This window comes from Uloborus diversus, chromosome 9, assembly GCF_026930045.1.
Source record: "Uloborus diversus isolate 005 chromosome 9, Udiv.v.3.1, whole genome shotgun sequence".
Lineage (NCBI taxonomy): Eukaryota > Metazoa > Arthropoda > Arachnida > Araneae > Uloboridae > Uloborus > Uloborus diversus.
Genome location: NC_072739.1, coordinates 92,658,700 through 92,679,905, shown reverse-complemented (window position 1 = coordinate 92,679,905; position 21,206 = coordinate 92,658,700). Strand labels below are relative to the sequence as shown.

The 21,206-nt window shown below is 32.7% G+C and overlaps 1 protein-coding gene across 1 annotated transcript in view; it reads left to right on the top strand.

The window, feature by feature from the left end:
- Window positions 1–598: 598 nt before the first annotated feature.
- LOC129230375 (ATP-binding cassette sub-family C member 10-like) overlaps window positions 599–21,206 on the top strand; it is a 93,546-nt gene continuing 72,938 nt past the window's right edge. Inside the window, exons 1-2 of the mRNA XM_054864773.1 lie at window positions 599–603; window positions 1,188–1,800. Of these exons, the coding sequence (XP_054720748.1) occupies window positions 599–603; window positions 1,188–1,800 (618 nt within the window). The remainder of the gene's footprint in view (window positions 604–1,187; window positions 1,801–21,206) is intronic.

Here is a 21,206-nt window from a genome sequence, read left to right as displayed (position 1 = left end):
TTAGCAACTGGTTACTCACCGGTTGACCGGTGAGGTTCGTCGAACGCAAGCTAAAATGTCAACAAACCGAAGTTTTTAATCTTCTTATAAGTAGCTGCATCATCTTTTGATATAAGTCGGACTGTTTATAAAAATTTGACAGTGTTTCTTGTGTGTGTTTTGAAATTTCTGAAATAGTTTTTCCGTAAATAATTATCTAAATCTCCTTTATTATTTCTTATTCAAAACTGAAAGATGTCTGCAAGGGCTCTATATTTCAGTTTGTCTCACAAATGTGCGTGAGCACCAAAGGAGATTTTGTAAACTTGTTTCTGATTTTTCATAAACTGCGAAGAATTTCATTTCAAACGAAATATGTTGAAAATAGAAGAAATCTGTGGAGAAGAACACAACTTTCCATTTAACTTTTATTATGGTGCATGTGTTAAAGAATTATGCATAATTTATCCAGCTTTCTTTTGTTTGTTAGTTACAAGTTCGTATTATATAGGACTTAAGAGTGCAAGGTGTATAATTCGTGCAAAGTATGAAAAAGTCCTCATTTGCGCTCGAATTCTTTTGAGCATATTACTAATTTCAACATCTTTATATCAACAATATGAGGTAGGTTTTAATTTAAAAAACGCCCCAATATTGGAAATTGTAGAGTTAGTCATAATAACCTCAGCATGGATCACTTATACCATTTTCTTAAGTGCCTTGTTGAGTGGTGTGACACGTAACTACAAAGGTCCACTTTTGGTCAATATCAGTTTATTTGTCGTTTTCATTGTGTCCGTTTTTCAGTTGTACTTTAAGCATAAAATATGGCTCAGTGGAGAGTTTAAGGAAAGTTCCATTTCATTTGTAGTGTTTCAAGCTGTCAATCTCTGTTTTCTTGTTCCATCACCTTCAGAAAGACATAATCAGCTGAGTGTTAATTCTGTCGATGAACAAGAGCCTTTGTTGAGTTCGTCATGCAGATATAATGCATTCTATGAAGAAGAAGACCCTGAAATATTGGGCCCAGCTGAAAAATGCAATATTTTTTCAAAAACATTCTTCTTTTGGGTTCATCCATTGATGTTAAAAGGCTTTAAAAATCATCTAAGAAAAATTAACGACTTGTATGATTTGCCGTTCAAACTGCAGGCCTCATATCTGTTTGATGAAGCTGCTTCAAAAATTTGTTCTAATATTTCATTCAGAAATGAATTAAGAGAATCCAATAGAGATGGTAACACATCTTACTTATTTAAAGAATTACATAAATATTTTGCTTGTGAGTTTTATTTAATAGGTCTTTTAAAATTTATATCAGACTGCTTAACTTTTGGCGGACCAATTTTATTAAATGCCATAGTTTCATTTATAGAAAATGAGAGAAAAGGTGTTGAATGCTTTTATTATGTTTTGGGTTTGTTTCTAGTGGTCTTTTTCTCTGCCTTAAGCTCAACTCACTACAATTATCTGATCACCAAAATTAGTTTTAAAATCAAAGCTTGTCTGATAATGGCAGTCTACCAAAAAACACTTTTTATAAGCAAAATGACATTAAATAATGTTAGTTCAGGTGAAATATTGAACTATATTAGCACAGACACAGACCGCATAGTAAATTTTTGCCAGAGTTTTCATCAGTTCTGGAGTTTACCTGTTCAAGTTGTCATAGCACTTATTTTCTTATATTCGCAAGTGAGTTTTTGTTTCTTTGTTGGTTTTGGTCTGATGTTAGTTGTTGTTCCTCTAAATCAACTTATTGCGAAGAAGATTGCTAGCTACAGCAATTTAATGATGAAGGCCAAAGACATGAGGATTAAGGTAAGGATTATACAAATCATTTTTTAAAGAAAAATTTTAATTTTTAAGTGAAATGACTGTGTAAAATATTGATTACAGCACAATCAGTGCAGGACAGGTACTGAGTTTGGTTCGAGAAAAAAAAAATAAATAAAATAAAATAAACCTGTTTAGAAAGCATCAAAAAATTCATGGTGCTAGACTTTACTTATTTTAATGCAAATCATCACAATCTGGTCAGCACCTGATTAATTCAAGTGTAAATTGGGCAGCTGCCTGAGATTCCACTTGAAACAGGCTGCAGTGGCAGCACTACTTCGTGCCGAATTTACCTAAGTTAAACAAGCTGTATGGCTAAAACTAGGTCCTTGAAAAGTTAGGAACATGTGGTTTTAATTTTTAAATTTCTAAGAAATGTGAGGGTAGAAGGATACCAATATGTGCCAGATTCAGCTCCTTAATGCATTCTGTAATCAAAACTGCAAGATCATGGTTCTCGCACTTCTGAAGCATATTGTTTGAGATAAATTTTTGGGATTCACATCTTTTATGTCTTGCTATTTAATCCCGAATTCAGCATTTTGGAAGTTCTTTTGTTGTTGCTTGCTTTTATCTTATTTCTACTGCATGCATACTGTTCATCTGTTAAAAAATAGTGTGATGTAAAATATTACAGGGTGCGATTGAAAAGTAACTGAACTTTTGCTGGAACAACAATTTTACTGAACTTTTTGACAAATGCACTTAATATTCTTTGAAATACATCCCTTGGGCTTCACTACACCGGCAGTAGCGGTCCTTCCATTGTTCAAAATATTTTTTAAACGCATCTTCCGGGATGGCATTGAGATTGTTGGTTACACTTTTTTTATGTCCGCTATCGACTGGAAACGTCTTCTCTTCAGGTTTCTTTCATGAGCGGGAACAAAAAGAAGTCCGAGAGAGACATGTCTGGGATTCCAACACTTCACAACTCATTTGCACACGTGTTTCCATTTGCTCAGCGATCAAAATCTTAGGAACCAGTTTCATGCACACCTTCGAATGCTCAATTCTTTGGTCCCAATTTTTTGAACGCTGTATTAAGTTGGATTTAACTCTTCTCTCATCTCCCGGATGCTTGCCCGACTGTCGATGTTCCAGATTTCTCGAACCCTGTCAACTTTTTTATCAGTTTTTGAAGTTGAAACCCTCCTTCGCATTGTTTCTCATCGACGTCCTTCCGCCGTCTTTCAATGCCTTGTGCCATTCTTAAATTTGTGTCAGAAACAGAACATCATTTCCGATGGCTTCCTTAAACAGGTCCTGGGTCTTAGTAAAGTTTTTTTTTAGTTTTGCACAAAACTTAATTTCGCAACGCTGATCAATCTCGTTCACTGCATTTTCACCATTGGGAAAAATGTAACCGGTTGCAAAAAAAAAAAACCTTTGTCCGTAGGGCAATATTTACTCAACCGCTGGTCGCAGCACAATGACTATGACTCAAAAAAAAAAAAAAAAAGCCAGAAAGTACAAGACCAGACAAGCATTTTCTGACAAAATTCATTCTCTTTTGACACTTGGAAACCACAAGGTGGCAAAATTCGGTTAGATTTCAATCACACCCTGTATTTATTTCTCCACTGTTTGGGATTAAAAGAAAATTGTTCTTATGAGAAATCTTATAGTTATATCTATTCTTTAACTTAAAACTAGTGTTTCTTACAAAACAGGGCTGAGAAAAGTAGGATTTTTCTGAAAAAAGCTGGTCTTTTTTACCTTTTTAATTATACTTTGCTATTTATATTAATGAGATATACATTTTAATAAGATGTAACCAATGTTAGTTAAAGTGATAAGCAATACCTTTGCTGAAAATAAAATGTTAAAGGAATTTATATATTCTAAAACTAATCATTTTAAACGTCTGACAAAGTCCTTACGCTTCTGTTGGATAGTCTTCCTCCTTAGTTGTTGTCTTTAGCATTAAAAAGGGCTTTGTAACCCTAAAACACTTGTGTGCAAAAATTTGTTATTTTTGTGTATATTTGTGTTAGAGACGTAATGATTACAGCAGTTTGGCTGTGTACCGAGTACTTGGCCGAGTGCGGAGTACAAATTAGGTTTTAAGAAGAACCACTGACACACTGAGTTTTTAGCTCATTAGAGTAATAGTATAGACCTCCATGGCCATATAATAGATTTTAAAACAAAATTCCACGTGAAATATAATTACACATTATTTAAAAAATTTAAGTTTGTCAAAAATTTTACGAAGACATTATTTTAAAAATTAACAATAAACAAATAAATAAAAGTTATGATTAATCAAGCTGGAATTAAAATAAATTGTATCAATCTAAAGCTTCATGTCCGATAAACGTAAATAATTTTTAAAGCAAATAAAACAATGCTAAAAGTACAAATGTGCAGGAACACTGTAGTAACGTGTTTCTGCATTACAAGGAACGTCTTTTTCAGTGCATAAAATGTGAGCTCATAAGTGTAAAGACATCCCACAAGAAAATCCGACTTTTGTTGGATGTCTTTAAATCCTTCATCTCACATTTTGTGCAATAAATTTGATTATTAAAATATTTTAATAGCATTTTTTCCCCTAAGTTTTTCTGGTTATTAAAAATTATTTAAGTGTCAACAATTTTGCGAAAAAGTTATTTTTAAAATTAAAAATAAACAAATTAATAAAAGGTATGATTAATCAAGCTGGAATTATAACAAATTAAATCAGAAAATGTCGAGAGATTAGTTTTTTTTGCATCATAATTTGAAATACAATCATTTCGGTTATTAAAATATTTTAATAGCATTTTTTTTCTCTTTTTCCTTAAGAATTTCTTTACCCAAAAGTCACAACCTTTTTCGTGCTCTTAAAAAAATGACTTAATTTTACTTCTCTGTACTGTTATCATTATGCCAAAAATTTAAATCTGCAAAACCAAGGTTTTAAAAATTCGTAATCTAAGTTTTCAAGTGATTAGGAATGCGTTGAGATATGATTGAAAGGGTTTTTTGTTATGAGTCTATGAATATTCATCATAGGATCACTTAGAATGTTCCTGACCAAAGGTAAGTTGTCCTACACTAATATGTGGTACAGAAAAAAAAGTTCGACCCAAATGCATATCTATGGTTAACTTTTACTCTGATTAGATTTTATAAGTGTTTTTTTTTTTTTTTTTCAACTTATACATAGAATAGTCTTATTTTATGAATATAGCAATTGCAAATGATTGCAGTATGCTTGCACTTTTTATGAATTGTAAAATCTGTCTTGAATGATATTCAATTTTTTACAACTATTCGGTATTGGATGAATATATGATAAAAATTTGCCTGAGTACCGAGTAGTTACTGAGTACTCTTTATGTCCCTAATTTGTGTGAAGCAGAACAAAAATCTGTGTCCCTTTTTTCTGCATAATTCCGATTTCCACTGCTAATGATGAGTACTTTAATGTAAACGGGTCATTCCATGTCAAATCAACCAAAAAAAAAAAAAAATTATTTTCAAATTTACCATCTCAGATTTTTATGAAACTTTCAGGGATTATACTGTTTGACATTCTAAATTCAGATCTGATTTTTAAAAAAAATCTATCTTTTTTGGTTAATGAGTTAAATTTTTTTAATGTGTAAAAACTCACGTTTTTTTACTCATCTGTTGTGCTTAAAAAAGCTACAATTTTAGTTCTATGGGGTCAATACAGTTGGTTAACATTTTAAAGAGAATTGCATGAACTTTAATTTGACATGCAACTTGCATATTTCTCTTAAATTTTTAATATATTTTTTAAAATTTAAATTTTTTTAAAGTTAGTGTCTTTTAAAAATTTTGAAAAAAAAATATATTTTTTAATATGTTTTAATAAATACATCCTAAAAATTTCAGAGTGGGACATGATGGGATCAGCAGTTATAGCAAATAATGCAATGACACTTTTTTTGTAAATATATATATATATATATATATATATATATATATATATATATATATATATATATATATATATATATACTAGAGGACCCGACAGACGTTGTTCTGTTCAAACTTTGAAAATTGAAAAGTTAAAAATTTCAATAAACTATCTAGAGTTTGAACCGTTTTGTTGAAAAAAATAAGTAAAAGGAAAATGTTTTAAGATGCTTGGTGTCAGAATGCATTATATTTATTACAACTTGATTTATCTAATGCCCACTGAGTAGTTGTTTTATTAACTTTTTTTTCTCCCGTACTTGATAGTTTGTTCCTTCAGCCATACTCAAAGGATAAAAAGCATCCCCAGATATTTAGTGTAAAAAACTAAATACCAATCTAGAACAAACGGGAAATCCCGCTGCAACGTCCCCCGTATGAAAAAGAATAAAACAATCGAATGGATATTATTTAAAAAAACGATAAAGGTAGAAACAGTTCCCTGAATTAAGGGAAAACCACTCCCTCCCCCCTCTCCCGATGTAAAATAAACATTCTTCAACTAACAATGAATAAACCCTCATTAAAAACCTGAAACAATTCTTTGCAATTTAAAATATTTCGCCAAATAAACAAAAAATACAATAAATTACATTAACAGTAGCTTTAAAATGCTAACAAATAATCCCCAGCCCTATTATTTATGGCCAAAGTCGCCAAGCCACCACGTTACTGTAATCCAGCCGATCAGTGAGTGAAGGAAACTCCGAGCGATTAGAGGTCCGATCTTTTGAACGAAAACTTTTAAATCCCGCTCTCTTGTTATGCATTTGTCTCACTTACTATTTTCCTTGCGCACTTGAATGATCTTCATATATTACCTAATTTGTTCTTTCTGCCAAAGATAAAGTTCTTTCACTGCACTGATCTTTTGTGTACATAACTATCCTGTTGTAATGTATCTAGACGAAAATAAAATTTGTTTCGTCTTTAAATTCTACCGTCTTTTCCTTTAATAATATATTGATTAATTTTATAATCCTTAAAGTATTCTTGCAATTGATGCCAAAACTTAGATGGATTTGAGCAGAGAAACAAATGTTGTCAGGTACGGTACTTTCTGATTACTTAGTTAGTGAAAGAAACCCGACTTCTTCCACTACTGAAGTTTAAAATAATATATTACGGGCAGTGGCGGCGTTTGGCGTCGGCGATGTCGGCTATTGCCGACGGCCTCGCGTAGATAGGGCCTCGCAAAATTCTCATAAGTAAATTCTCAGAAGTTTAAAGAAATTTCCATGTTTTCAATTGAAGGTTTTATTAAATACAACAGATACAAAAATAATCAAAATAGTGCGTGCAGGGGAGACTGCACAGAGCCAGCCTTATAGCAAATGCGGGGCCCAATTCTGTTGGGGCCTGAATTAAAAATATTCAATAGCTACAGCTTATTGATCAGCCAGCTCTATTCCCCCCACCCCCATCCTATTTCTTTTCTTTTTTTCTATTGTTTCCTATGTTCATCTAAAAATAAGAAAATATTAAAAATGCTGCTCTTCCAAATCCCCCCCCCCTCTCCATACACACCCACACCGAAAGCATTATGGAGCATCTGAAATTTCGTTTCCAGGTCTTTAATTTTGCGATATTTCCAGCTTAAAGCCCTCAAATACTCAACAACATCGAAAATCGCTTAGAATTGCGTTTTTGTAGCTTGAATTTCAAAAATTACCGAGCCTAATATTACAAAATATGGAAATATGGCCTTACAATCGCATTTTGAAGGCTTGAATTTCAGAAAATATTCGGGCAGGGGGTCCCCATACCGCATTTCTTTTGCAAATTTGCTGGGAACTGATTTTGACCTTTTTTTTTTTTTTTGAGCATTCACGATTGCTTATTGTTCTCATTTGACCGTTTTCGGTGTCCGTGCCTTTTTCAGCTTGGACCAGAAGCCTTTGCAGCACCACCACCCACCGTCCGCTGCAGGCGGCGCGGCCCGGCTGCTCCGGTCCTGAGCTTTCCGCTTCTCCTTGTCGGAAGCGTCCTTGTCCTACACACACGCGCGCTCACACACACACACGCCTACGTGCATACGCACAGGTCTACGCACACACACAAGCCTACACACTTACACACACAACTATGCACATGTAACCGCCCAGGAGGAGAGGCAGGCTTGGGGGGGGGGGACAGGAGCTGTTTCTAGAAACAATAACTCCAATGGGTAGGGTCCTGTCTCAGTTCATGATTGCGAAAAACATAATTTGAACTCAAAATTTCAGAATTCAAATTAATTTTCTTTCTTTTTTTTTTTTTTTTTTAAAGAATTGATCTGGGACAGTCTCTGTCCCTAAAGTCAATAAATATGGCCTATTATTGCGTTTTTAAAGTTTCAATCTCTAGAAATTTCCACCGAGACCTCTGTACCTCTTTTCTCCTAACATCAGCAAAAAAAGCTTAAAACGGCGTTTTTAAACTACAAATTTCAAAATTTTTACGGGGGAGAACCCCGGACCCCCCCTTTTATCGGGGCATTTTTTTCCCTTTAATGTGCCACCCCTCCCCCCACCACCAAAAAAAACTTCTTTTTGGTTACGCTACTGGTCATGAAATGTTTTTGTCCTAGCAATTAAGTGAATTAGGAACTCAAGTGCCAATAGTTAGTACAAAAATTAATTCCATGAATTCAATTATTTGTCTGAGAATATTTTATGATTAAAAGGGCCTCGCAAAACTGCATCGCCGACGTCTATTTTTGCTCTCGCGCCGCCACTGATTACGGGATCTAAAATCGTAACTAGACGTTAAATCCCGGTTATCACAAATTTGCCATTTCAACTGCGCTTGCGCACGGACTTGGCTTTTTGGGCTTTCTGTTTTACGATTTCGTGTTGCTTGTTTATAGTATTTAGGCTGAGCTAGAGTCTCAACAAATTAATGAATGCGATTTGAAAATTTTTACAGCGATTTCGTGAAATATTATATGAAACTACGGATATGAATAACTGATAATCTTTATAATATAAAGAGAAAAATGACACTTCAATATTTATTTGTTTGGAAATATTTATTTAACATAAACGTCAAACACGTTGTGTACTTCAAAAATAATTAGAATATGAGTACAGATATCCGTCTTTTGCGGATATTTTACGTTAGGCGTAAACAGCTTAGTATTATACAGGCAAATTCGGCCCTGAATAGGGCCTTTGATAGAAAAATCAGACTCCGAATCCATTAATAATGAAGACGCAAAACTCAATCTTTACCGAGGCATAAAACTAAATCAGAGAAAGCTTTGTGAATTCTAATTTTTATCTGTTGCTATCTCATATTTATTAACAAATTTAAAATATTTGTAACTAATTTTAGCAAGACTTTTGAAATCAGCCAAGTCCGTGCGCAAGCGCAGTTGAAATGGCAAATTTGTGCTCATGCAATTCTCTTTAAAATGAGCTGTTAACCAACTGTATTGACCCCATTGAACTAAAATTGTAGCATTTTTAAGCACAGCAGATGAGTAAAAAAACGTGAGTTTTTATGTATTTAAAAAATTAATAACTCATTAACCAAAAAAGATAGATTTTTTTTAAATGTAGATCTGAATTTAGAATGTCAAACAGTATAATCCCTGAATGTTTCATGAAAATCTGAGATGGTCATTTTGAGTGATTGGTTGATTTGACATGGAATGACCCACAAGGTATATTAAAAGCCAAAATTTGTCGAATTTAGCTCCTTGCTACATCCTGCATCAACCCTGATTTTACGTTTCTCAAGGGACTGTGTTAAAAAAAATGTAAAATATGGGTATATTACATAACAGAAAAACTGATGAATGGAACCCAATGAAATAACTTTAAATGCGGGAAAAACGTCGATTTGGTGGACATAAAATCGGAGGTTTTTTATATTTTGAAGATTCTTTTGTTATTGCTTGCTTTTATCTTACTTCTATACTGCATATTATCAATCTGTTTGGCACGGGAAAAAAATATTACACTACCTCTATTCCTTTTTGTTTTCTGCCCCACTTGTAATTGAAAATATTGTTGTCATAAGAAATCTACTGTTTATTTCTTCTTTTAAACTTAAAATAACTGTTTCTTACAAAGTTAAAACAATACTTTAACAAGAAAGTACTAAAACGTCAGAGACTGGAAAGTACAAATGAAGTGCTTTTAATAATTTTGAATGTTCAAGAGTTCTTGAAAATAATTAGATGAATTCTAAGCAAAGTTTGTTCTAATTTTATTTTTATCAAGAATTTTATTTTTATCATTATGAAATGTTCAGATACATAGAATGTTACTCTCTTGTTACTAGGGTTGGATACAGACTTTCATTTTAGGGGGGCTCACGCTGAAGAATGACCCCCCCCCCCCCTCCAAAGAACGAACCTATGGCTTTGGTACACTGTGAAAAAAATCCGGAAACGTTTCTGAGTATATCGTGCAGCTGGTGGTTCATGAAAGTTTCAAAAACGTTTCTGAGTATTTCGGAATCCTCTTTCTGTAATGTCCAGAAACGTGTCTGAGTATTTCGGAATCCTCTTTCTATAATTTTCAGAAACGTTTCTGAGTATTTCGGAATCCTCTTTCTGTAATGTCCAGAAACGTGTCTGAGTATTTCGGAATCCTCTTTTTGTAATTTTCAGAAACGTTTCTGAGTATTTCGGAATCCTCTTTCCGTAATTTCCAGAAATGTTTCTGAGTATTCTGTGCAGCTGTGGTTCATGAAAGTTTCGAAAACGTTTCCGAGTATTTCGGAATTCTCCAAACAATTTTCAAAAACGTTTCCGAGAATTTCGGAATCCTTTTTCCGTGATTTTTTCTAAAATATAATTCTTTATTATAGTATTGCATGCCATATCAGTTTCAATTCTTTCATATCTAAGAGCAATAATACAAGCAATTTTAGAATCATTCGTGGATTTTTTTTTTTTGGAATTTCTAATGACAAATAGCATGGTTAACAGCATAACATATGCATAGTTATAAATTTTTGAAAGATTATGAAATAATCTAGTAGTTTCATTCCTAATCACAAAATCGTCGGGGAATTGGAGTGGGGGGTACCTTCTGAAAAGTGGGGATTGTTTGTTAAACAATCTTAAACTTCAGTTTTTCTCTCAATATTTTCAAGACAAAACTATCAACATATTGTATTTTTAATGCAGAACTTAAAAACATATCTTGTATCAAACTTGATAGCTTTTATCTTCGGATAAAATTTGACAGGACTTACCTACCCTTCGCGTTCCTAAATTCGTTCACCTCAAGTCAATTTCTCTGACGAACAAAGTGTACCGAAAAGTACCAACAGAGAAAGTGATGAATTTAATATGACACCAAGTCCCCCTGCTGGAACCATTCGGGTTGATTCTTCTGTTCTTGCCCTTTTCCTGCTCATCACAAATATAAATACTTATTCAAAATAGGTTACTGATTTTATTTTTATAGTGTGCGCAAAATGCATTATATATTTTATTTATTAAAACATTGAACTCTATTACATGATTATTCCATTTCATATATACGAGAATACCCCCCCCCCCCACCATAAGAGTGATGGTGCACCCATAAAATGCTATGAAGCGCCCACCCCCCCCCCCCTTGAAAAAGCAACATCATATACATTATAAATCAAAGTATCATATACATTATAAATCAAAGTATCATATAAATTATAAGTCAAATACTTTAATATGGTGTAAAAATACAAAATTATTTTATTAAGTCTTTTTTTTTTTTTTGCTTTTGGTAAAATTGAGGCTCGTAAAACGAAAAAAATGAAGACACTTTTAAATACATATATGTACCTATTTGTTAAAAAAATTAATACACATTTAACTAATTTAAAGCGTTTCGCTAATGCAAATATTTAAAGAGATATCGTCATTTAGATAATACTGAAGCACTACACTGTAAAAAATCTCGGAAAACTCTCTGAATATATAAAAAAGTTTTCCGTAATACACAGATTCGTACGCCCTCCGCAGTTTTCTGCTATAATCAAAAACGTTTCCCGTATAGCAAGAAAGTAAGAGTCGACGCATGCGCAGCTCACAATTTTATAGTCCAGCAGCAAATCTAAACTGAAACTTTCGAAAGCACGCAATGAAAACAAGTGCTGACTCATGTATGTGAAGTAACACTCATCAAGGGGATTAGTAGAAGTTTTGTTCCTCGCATGAATTCACTGAAGATAATTCTAAAGTCTTATATTTTCTTGCATATGTATCGTCATAAGATTGAATTTGAAGCTATGTCACTTATTTTTAAGTACGAAGTGCAAATTCTCGACGCATGCTCGCGGAAGGAATACAAACTGAAATTGAAAACCAAATAACTACCGAGAGGACGCCATGTAAATTCATTGCGTCGCATAACTTGTGTAGGTAATTTACTTTTTTCTTGGATACTTTTCTTCTTTCTACCAAATGGGTAATTTTTGTTGGCAGAATTTTATTCTGTCATAAAAATCACCTTTTTGGTGACCAAAGCCTGCAAAAGACCACCACCGACGAATAGGTAAGTCGCTTTGCAACTCTATTACTTTAAAGAGATTTAGTTCATATAAATCTCGTTAAAAAAAAACTATTTTCTTCAGTATTATTTTTTCGTTGTGAACTATTGCAATTTGAAAATATTTTACATTACATAGAACACATATTTAAAGTGCAAGTGTGTCTAGTTTTATTCTGTAAAATTTATGAATTGAAGATTATAAAAAATTTAAATATGTGTTATTGTGTACTTTGTTTTTATGTGTCAATCTCAGTTAATATTTGGCTATGTATCAAGCATTATGAATTAAATGTTATAATATGCAAATTGTCAGGTTTGATAGTTGGTCTTTAAGGTTGCATGTTTTCATTCTCTTGTAAACAGTGTAGCTAGATTGTATGAAGTAAAAAAAAAAAAAAAAACTATCTCTTGTAATTAGGAACATAGTGCTTCAGTATTATCTAAATGACGATATCTCTTTAAATATTTGCATTAGCGAAACGCTTTAAATTAGTTAAATGTGTATTAATTTATTTAACAAATAGATGCATATATGCATTTAAAAGTGTCTTCATTTTTTTCGTTTTACGAGCCTCAATTTTACCAAAAGCAAAAAAAAAAAAAAAAAAAAAAAGAAAAAAAAAAAAGACTTAATAAAATAATTTTGTATTTTTACACCATATTAAAGTATTTGACTTATAATTTATATGATACTTTGATTTATAATGTATGTGATACTTTGATTTATAATGTATATGATGTTGCTTTTTCAAGAGGGGGTGGGCGCTTCATAGCATTTTATGGGTGCACCATCACTTTTATGGTGGGGGAGGGGTTATTCTCGTATATATGAAATGGAATAATCATGTAATAGAGTTCAATGTTTTAATAAATAAAATATATAATGCATTTTGCGCACACTGTAAAAATAAAATCAGTAACCTATTTTGAATAAGTATTTATATTTGTGATGAGCTGGAAAAGGGCAAGAACAGAAGAATCAACCCGAATGGTTCCAGCAGGGGGACTTGGTGTCATATTTAAATTCATCAATTTCTCTGTTGGTACTTTTCGGTACACTTTGTTCGTCAGAGAAATTGACTTGAGGTGAACGAATTCCGGAACGCGAAGGGTAGGTAAGTCCTGTCAAATTTTATCCGAAGATAAAAGCTATCAAGTTTGATACAAGATATATTTTTAAGTTCTGCATTAAAAATACAATATGTTGATAGTTTTGTCTTGAAAATATTGAGAGAAAAACTGAAGTTTAAGATTGTTTAACAAACAATCCCCACTTTTCAGAAGGTACCCCCACTCCAATTCCCCGACGATTTTGTGATTAGGAATGAAACTACTAGATTATTTCATAATTTTTCAAAAATTTATAACTGTGCATATGTTATGCTGTTAACCATGCTATTTGTCATTAGAAATTCCAAAAAAAAAAAAAAAAAATCCACGAATAATTCTAAAATTGCTTGTATTATTGCTCTTAGATATGAAAGAATTGAAACTGATATGGTATGCAATACTATAATAAAGAATTATGTTTTAGAAAAAATCACGGAAAAAGGATTCCGAAATTCTCGGAAACGTTTTTGAAAATTGTTTGGAGAATTCCGAAATACTCGGAAACGTTTTCGAAACTTTCATGAACCACAGCTGCACAGAATACTCAGAAACATTTCTGGAAATTACGGAAAGAGGATTCCGAAATACTCAGAAACGTTTCTGAAAATTACAGAAAGAGGATTCCGAAATACTCAGACACGTTTCTGGACATTACAGAAAGAGGATTCCGAAATACTCAGACACGTTTCTGGACATTACAGAAAGAGGATTCCGAAATACTCAGACACGTTTCTGGACATTACAGAAAGAGGATTCCGAAATACTCAGAAACGTTTTTGAAACTTTCATGAACCACAGCTGCACGATATACTCAGAAACGTTTCCGGATTTTTTTTACAGTGTATGTTCCTAATTACAAGAGATAGTTTTTTTTTACTTCATACAATCTAGCTACACTGTTTACAAGAGAATGAAAACATGCAACCTTAAAGACGAACTATCAAACCTGACAATTTGCATATTATAACATTTAATTCATAATGCTTGATACATAAATGTTCAGCCAAATATTAACTGAGATTGACACATAAAAACAAAGTACACAATAACACTTATTTAAATTTTTTTATAATCTTCAATTCATAAATTTTACAGAATAAAACTAGACACACTTGCACTTTAAATATGTGTTCTATGTAATGTAAAATATTTTCAAATTGCAATAGTTCACAACGAAAAAATGATACTGAAGGAAATAGTTTTTTTTAACGAGATTTATATGAACTAAATCTCTTTAAAGTAATAGAGTTGCAAAGCGACTTACCTATTCGTCGGTGGTGGTCTTTTGCAGGCTTTGGTCACCAAAAAGGTGATTTTTATGACAGAATAAAATTCTGCCAACAAAAATTACCCATTTGGTATAGAAAGAAGAAAGTATCCAAGAAAAAAGTAAATTACCTACACAAGTTATGCGACGCAATGAATTTAGATGGCGTCCTCTCGGCAGTTATTTGGTTTTTAATTTCAGTTTGTATTCCTTCCGCGAGCATGCGTCGAGAATTTGCACTTCGTACTTAAAAATAAGTGACATAGCTTCAAATTCAATCTCATGACGATACATATACAAGAAAATATAAGACTTTAAAATTATCTTCAGTGAATTCATGCGAGGAACAAAACTTCTACTAATCCCCTTGATGAGTGTTACTTCGCATACATGAGTCAGCACTTGTTTTCATTGCGTGCTTTCGAAAGTTTCAGTTTAGATTTACTGCTGGACTATAAAATTGCCGTGTGAACTGCGCATGCGTCGACTCTTACTTTCTTGCTAAACGGGAAACGTTTTTGATTATAGCAGAAAACTGCGGAGGGCGTACGAATCTGTGTATTACGGAAAACTTTTTTGTATATTCAGAGAGTTTTCCGAGATTTTTTACAGTGTAGGAAAGAGTTCTGAATCTGACTGGGTGTCAGTAAAAAGAATCAAATCGACCAAGAACTAATTGGGCGTAAAATGTTGCTTATTAATTTCATAAGCAATGGAAAGAAACTGTATTCAAATAATTACTTTTAAAAATAATTACTGAATTGAAAATATTGCTGAAATTGTTCACATTTTATTCCTAAAGTGCTTAACACAATGTGGATAGATAATATTTTCGAAGGTTTAAGGGGGGGGGGGTCATGGCGCAGACTGTGCCATTAAAATTTTTAGGGGGGTCTCGCGATTTTGAGGGGGTGCGCCTTTGTGTTTTAAAGCATTTTTTACTTTTGATGATTTTATATTTCATTGCTGTATTTGTTTTTAAGTTGGATGGGGTGATCAAAAAGTAATTGTAACAAAAGCCGATTTGAAGTAAATATATAACAATGCATTGTTTTTTCCTCGCTCTTTCTCTGTTGACTGCTGTCATTGGTTTGTCGAACAAAAAAAAAAAAAAAAAAAAAAAAAAGAAGAAGAAAATTATAGTGTATTTTTTATCTTAATTTGCAAAAAAGTACATAACTTTTAAAAACGTTTTGTTTGCCTATTTTCATCCTGATATTTTTGTAGTTGCAATCACTCCCTTTAAAAGACTTCAGAATGCAATATTTTATATCTATTTTCCAAAATTTCCTACAATGGAGAACCCCCCAACCTCCTTAGGATTAGGATTGAGAATATTTTGGACAATACTTCCCTTAAAGATGAACTCTGTATCAATCTCTTGATACCATTCCCCCTCTTAAAGTCGATTCAAAACGGGCACACAGGAAAAAACGCATTAAAAAATGAAGAAAAAAGTAAAGCATGACTGTATGTATTAGCGGAAAAGAGGTATAAAATTGTAAAAAGGAAATGAAAAAAAAAAAAAAAAGTCGCCACCAACATAAAAAGTTGTTCGAATTACAAAAAGGGCTCTGTTAAGTCTAAATCCAGCAAAGGGTGGGGGAGAAAAGATTCGGAGGCGGGCTTCTCCGCCCATTTTTCGAAATCGACACTTGAAAAATACACTGTTATGAAATATCTCTTAATTATTTTATTTTTTATTGTAATAACTCTATGAAATGAAACACGTACGTCAGAGAAAATTGCTTTCCGTGTTTGAAATTTCAATCATTTTGCATCTTGTTGATATTTTAATATTTTGGACACTTGACAATTATTTTAACTCTTTCTGTCGAAGATTAGATGATTTTATTCTTTATTTTAATTAATTTACTTTTGGAAATGTGCAAAGGTCAACCATGAATATTTAATTCTCGCAAATTTGTATCTTCTGTTTGAGATTTCAATCCTTTTGCATGTTTTCATTATTTTAATATTTTGTCAGTTAGAAGTTATTTTAATATATGATACCTTATATTCTCTTGCTTTTTATTCTTGTAATTAATTATATTTCTTTATATTTTGTTTATGTCTTTTTCGTGAATTTACAGTTCTTTGCTTAAGTTTAAGCTTGATTTGTATTAAAAAAAAAAAAAAAGAAGAGAAGAGAAATGATGCAGGCTGCAGAATAGTTAAATTCCTATTAATAATTTTAAAAAATAAAAGATAATAATATTTTTCTGCAAATATTTTGTACGTAGTAATTTTACTGTCTTTACTACTACACTTACAGGTTTCGGTAACTACTTACAGGTTTCGTGTGCTCCTTGAAAACTTGAAACTGTCAGGGAAAATGACATACTTAAAAATGTCAGGTAAAATTCGGGGAATTTTCCAAAATTGCCCCCCCCCAAAAAAAAAAAAAAAAAAAATTCTTCCAGTTTTTATTTCCCAAGGAACCATGAAATCTATTCTTAATTTTTATCGATATTTCCTGAAAAGAATTGTAAAAAATTTAAAATCAAAATGACGCTGGCAATAAAAAAGTGGCAACCCGAAAAACTTCCGCAGTCTCCATTTTTGCCTTTCGATAGTTCCCAAGAAAAAAAAATTCCTCCGGTGAACAGGAATTATGCACTAACTCAACAGGGAACTAATGAAAATGACACAAAATGTGCGGTCAATTGTTTTTTCTTTTTTTTTCATTATTATTTTAAATAATTTTCTTGAGAAATGAAAAATTTTGTTCTTAAAATTTAATCTTATTCTCATTGCATTGGGCGCAAATGTGCTAAAAAAATTTCAACTGAATGTTTCATGAAGATTTGTTATTTTTAAATTGTTTTGATGCTACAAATTCAAAATAATATTTCTTTTCTTTCTTTTTTTTTTTGGCTTAGCCGCCATATTTTGTCATTCCCAAGATGGAAGTACACAAGACTTTTTAAGTGCCTTAAGTTTCCGAAAACGGTATTGGATATTTATTGCAACGCAAACCATTGAAAACGCAAAGTGTCCCCCTTTTTTTGGGATAATTCGTAATTATTTTCTGGAAAAATGCAAAACTTTATCTTAAGAACTTTGTTTTATGCTAATTGATATAGACGCTTATGTGCTGAGAACTGACTATTTTGTTTTAATTGTAGTTTTTAAAAGGATTATTAATTATTTATTACTACTTTTATGCTACAAATTCAAAAATCTACTTATTATCTTAAATTTTTCACTTAGTCGCCATATTTGGTCGTTTGCACGGTGGAAGTAGACGTAAATTTCCAAAAACGGAATTGGATATTTATCTCAATCTAAACTATTGAAAGTTACATAAAATGTGAAAAACATTATGAATTTTAAAAAATTAATTATTTTTTTAGAAAAGCAAAATTTTAATGTAAGCATTTTTTGTGTAAAAGGGAAAGAAAAAACTGATTAATGGCACTGGCCTATGATTGGCGGTTGTTGATTTTTGTTATTATGCATTAGAATATAGTGTGCCGACCAATGCAACAAGTAATACTTTGTTTTCAACTTGTAGTAAACGAATTAAAATGATTTTGAACAAAATGAAAAAAAAAAAAAAAAACTTAAAATCTTGAGAAAAAAAGAGAGATGTTTTTTATAAATCGAAAGGGAAAAGTTTCAGTTCTTTCGCATTGGGGGCTACTTTAAACAATTTTAATTATTTTGAAAATATTGTTATTTAAACTTAATTTTCAATGAGGCGAATAACCTGGAATTTTCTAAAAAAAAACTTGGAAAACCTGGAAAAGTCAGGGATTTTTTTTAACTACAAGTGTAAGAACCCTGTACTTAGTTAAGACATTGTTTTAAGCATATGAAAGTTGTAATTCTCCCTCCCTCCTTATGTTAGTCGAGGGTAAAAAGAGGGTGTAAATACAGTGGACTCTATATTTTGAACATTCATAGGACTGAACAAAAGTATTCAGAATATGGGGCTGTTCATTATACAGGGAGAGCGGATAACGCATATACCTATATGAACATTCAGGGTATCTTGCACCTGCTGCAGAATCGAGGAACAAGTGACTTGTGGGTCTGCTACAGCTTGTCGGTGGATGCGTCGATCCACGCGTTCTGACGTCACTCTGGCTGCCCCTGCACCCCTCAATCTTGCCACATTTCGTTGTTCCAACCTTCTTCGGCACAGCCGATGCACCGTGCTCTCATCCATGTGGGTATCAGCTGCGATTTGACGTACGGACCCTTCTCAGTCCGATCAACCCCTCGTAAAATTGTCTATCTGCTGGAAGTGCCTTCGTTGGCGGCGGCCTGGCATTCTCTCGTGTTACACGTATCCTCCAAGACAAAAACAAAATTTCTTCGATAATTCTCCAGTCAGAAATAACGACACGAATATTGCCCATTCTGCAAGTTACTTCCCTTATATGTAACTTCACGTGCGTCGGAGAGCTACGCATTTCACATCATTTACATAACTCAGTGATGTACGTCTACTCTAAAATTTGCATAAATTTCTGAATACTCCTTCTTGGTGTTGCATTTTCAATGTCGAGCAGTGTATTTTAAAACCAGTTGATCATTCATTTGTCACTAAATTAATTTTAATTAACTAAAGGCAATAATTATGCAATTAGTTTATTCTTTGGAAATTTAAGCTTAAAATATAATTGTGTTGTGCATTATTTTTTTATTTCTTAGGCAGGCAAAAAATACTTTCATTATCAATTTGAGCGAGAAAAGTAAAACACGCGAAAATTTCAACCGAGTAATACGAGTCTTTTTCCCCTTTCTCACCACCCAACATGGCCGCGCTCTCTCACAGTTACTTCAAACGCGACAATGGGAGTAAATACGGCATGTTCCCTCCTGTACTCCTACCTCCATGATAAAGTGCCTCATCCAAGAAAATCCATATACACTACAAGAAATTGCTAAAAAAAAATTAAATTTTTGCAAGCATCTGTGTAAAATAGAAAGATCTTGAGATTTCAAATGTGAAAATATGAATTCTAGAGAAGGGTAACTCCGTAGAAAAAGTAAATCTACTGCAAGGACAGAAAAGAAATCAGTTAAAATTGTTAATGCCAACAGAAAAACCACTGATCATGAACTAGAAATCTCTCTACAAGCATAGGGTGTAAATTTTTGTCATCCTTCTATCCGTAGAACGTTCATCTCCATCGAATTCGGTGCTCGTTGCCTTCGAGAAAATTGCTAACATCACATTTGCTATGGCAGAGGGGGTTGCTCAGCCAAAAATTGTGCATGAACAATTTGTAAGTGGTTGAAGCAAGGTCAGAAATATTAATTTCCTTTTAATTATTCAGTTGAAATTAAATTGCTCATTACTTTTCCTGAAATCTTATTTCTTGCATACTGACTAAAGATTCGGAACTGTTTATAAAAGTGGTTAAAACTTTCTTTACGAGAATATTCCTTAACAAATTACATGCGTTAAGGTATTTTTTACCTTTTAGGTATAGTGTTCTGCCGAATCAATCTTTAAAATATCAAAAGAAAGCAGTATGTCAGGAGAAGTACCAATCAAGTGTTTCCCCCGAATTACGTACCAAAAATGGTTAAACATCCTACCCAAGTTATGGATTGGTGCGTAATTTCTGCTGAAGTTGCGGGGTGTTTGTACATTGTTGATGGCATTATGATCTAGTCAGCATGAAAAAGAGTCTGCGTTTGGTTTCAAAATGATGACTTCATGGATGATGGAGCTCTGTGTCTTGAAGCTGCATCTGTGACCATAGTTTTGAATGAAAAAAACATAAAAACACTTCACGGCATGGAAACGGTCCAGGTACGACCGACCGAATCTATAATAAAAAACAAGGGGATGCACCCTCAATATTAAATGTATTAATATTTTTATAATAAAGTACTAGCCGCCTGCGGCGACCAGTTGGTTCTCCTTTTTACGCCATTCGCCTTATGCAAGCAGCCACCTACGGCGGCTGTTTGACTAACTTGTCAGTCACCTTTTTACACCAAGATTGCCGCCTTCGGCTGCTGTCTACCTTTTTCGATCCTTTTTTTTTTCGACTGATTCGAATGACGCGTGAAGATTTAATGATGTTGTTCTGCATTAAAAAAAATTGTAGAAAAAAAACTGTTGCGTAATATTAAAAAAAAAAAAATTCTTCTGAAGAAGGACAAATGTTTTGATTATTACATAGTTAAATTTTAGAAAAGAGGCTTTTATACTTTTTCAGGGATGAGTTAAGCAAAAAATGAAACCCAGAAAAAAGCGCAAAATAAAGGTTTTTTAAAAATTCCCTAAAAAATACAAAACTCGGTCGATTTGATTCAATGTTTTTTTTTATCATGTTAGGAATTAAATTTGCTTTTAAACATTAAATAACTTTTTTTCTAAATAAAATATTAAAAATCGAAGCCAGAGGTGCACACCCTCGGCAAAAGTTACACCTGTATACCAAATTTCATCTTTCCAGACCTTACCGTTTTCCCTGGATTCGCGCCACAAACACACACATCTTATTTTATTATATGCATAGAAGAAGAAGATTATTTCTTTGACATAATAAGAGTTTATTATAAATTTCACAATTATTCTAATAATTTTCATACCTCTGTGTATTTGTTTTAAATTTCCTGTATTATTTCCACGGGGA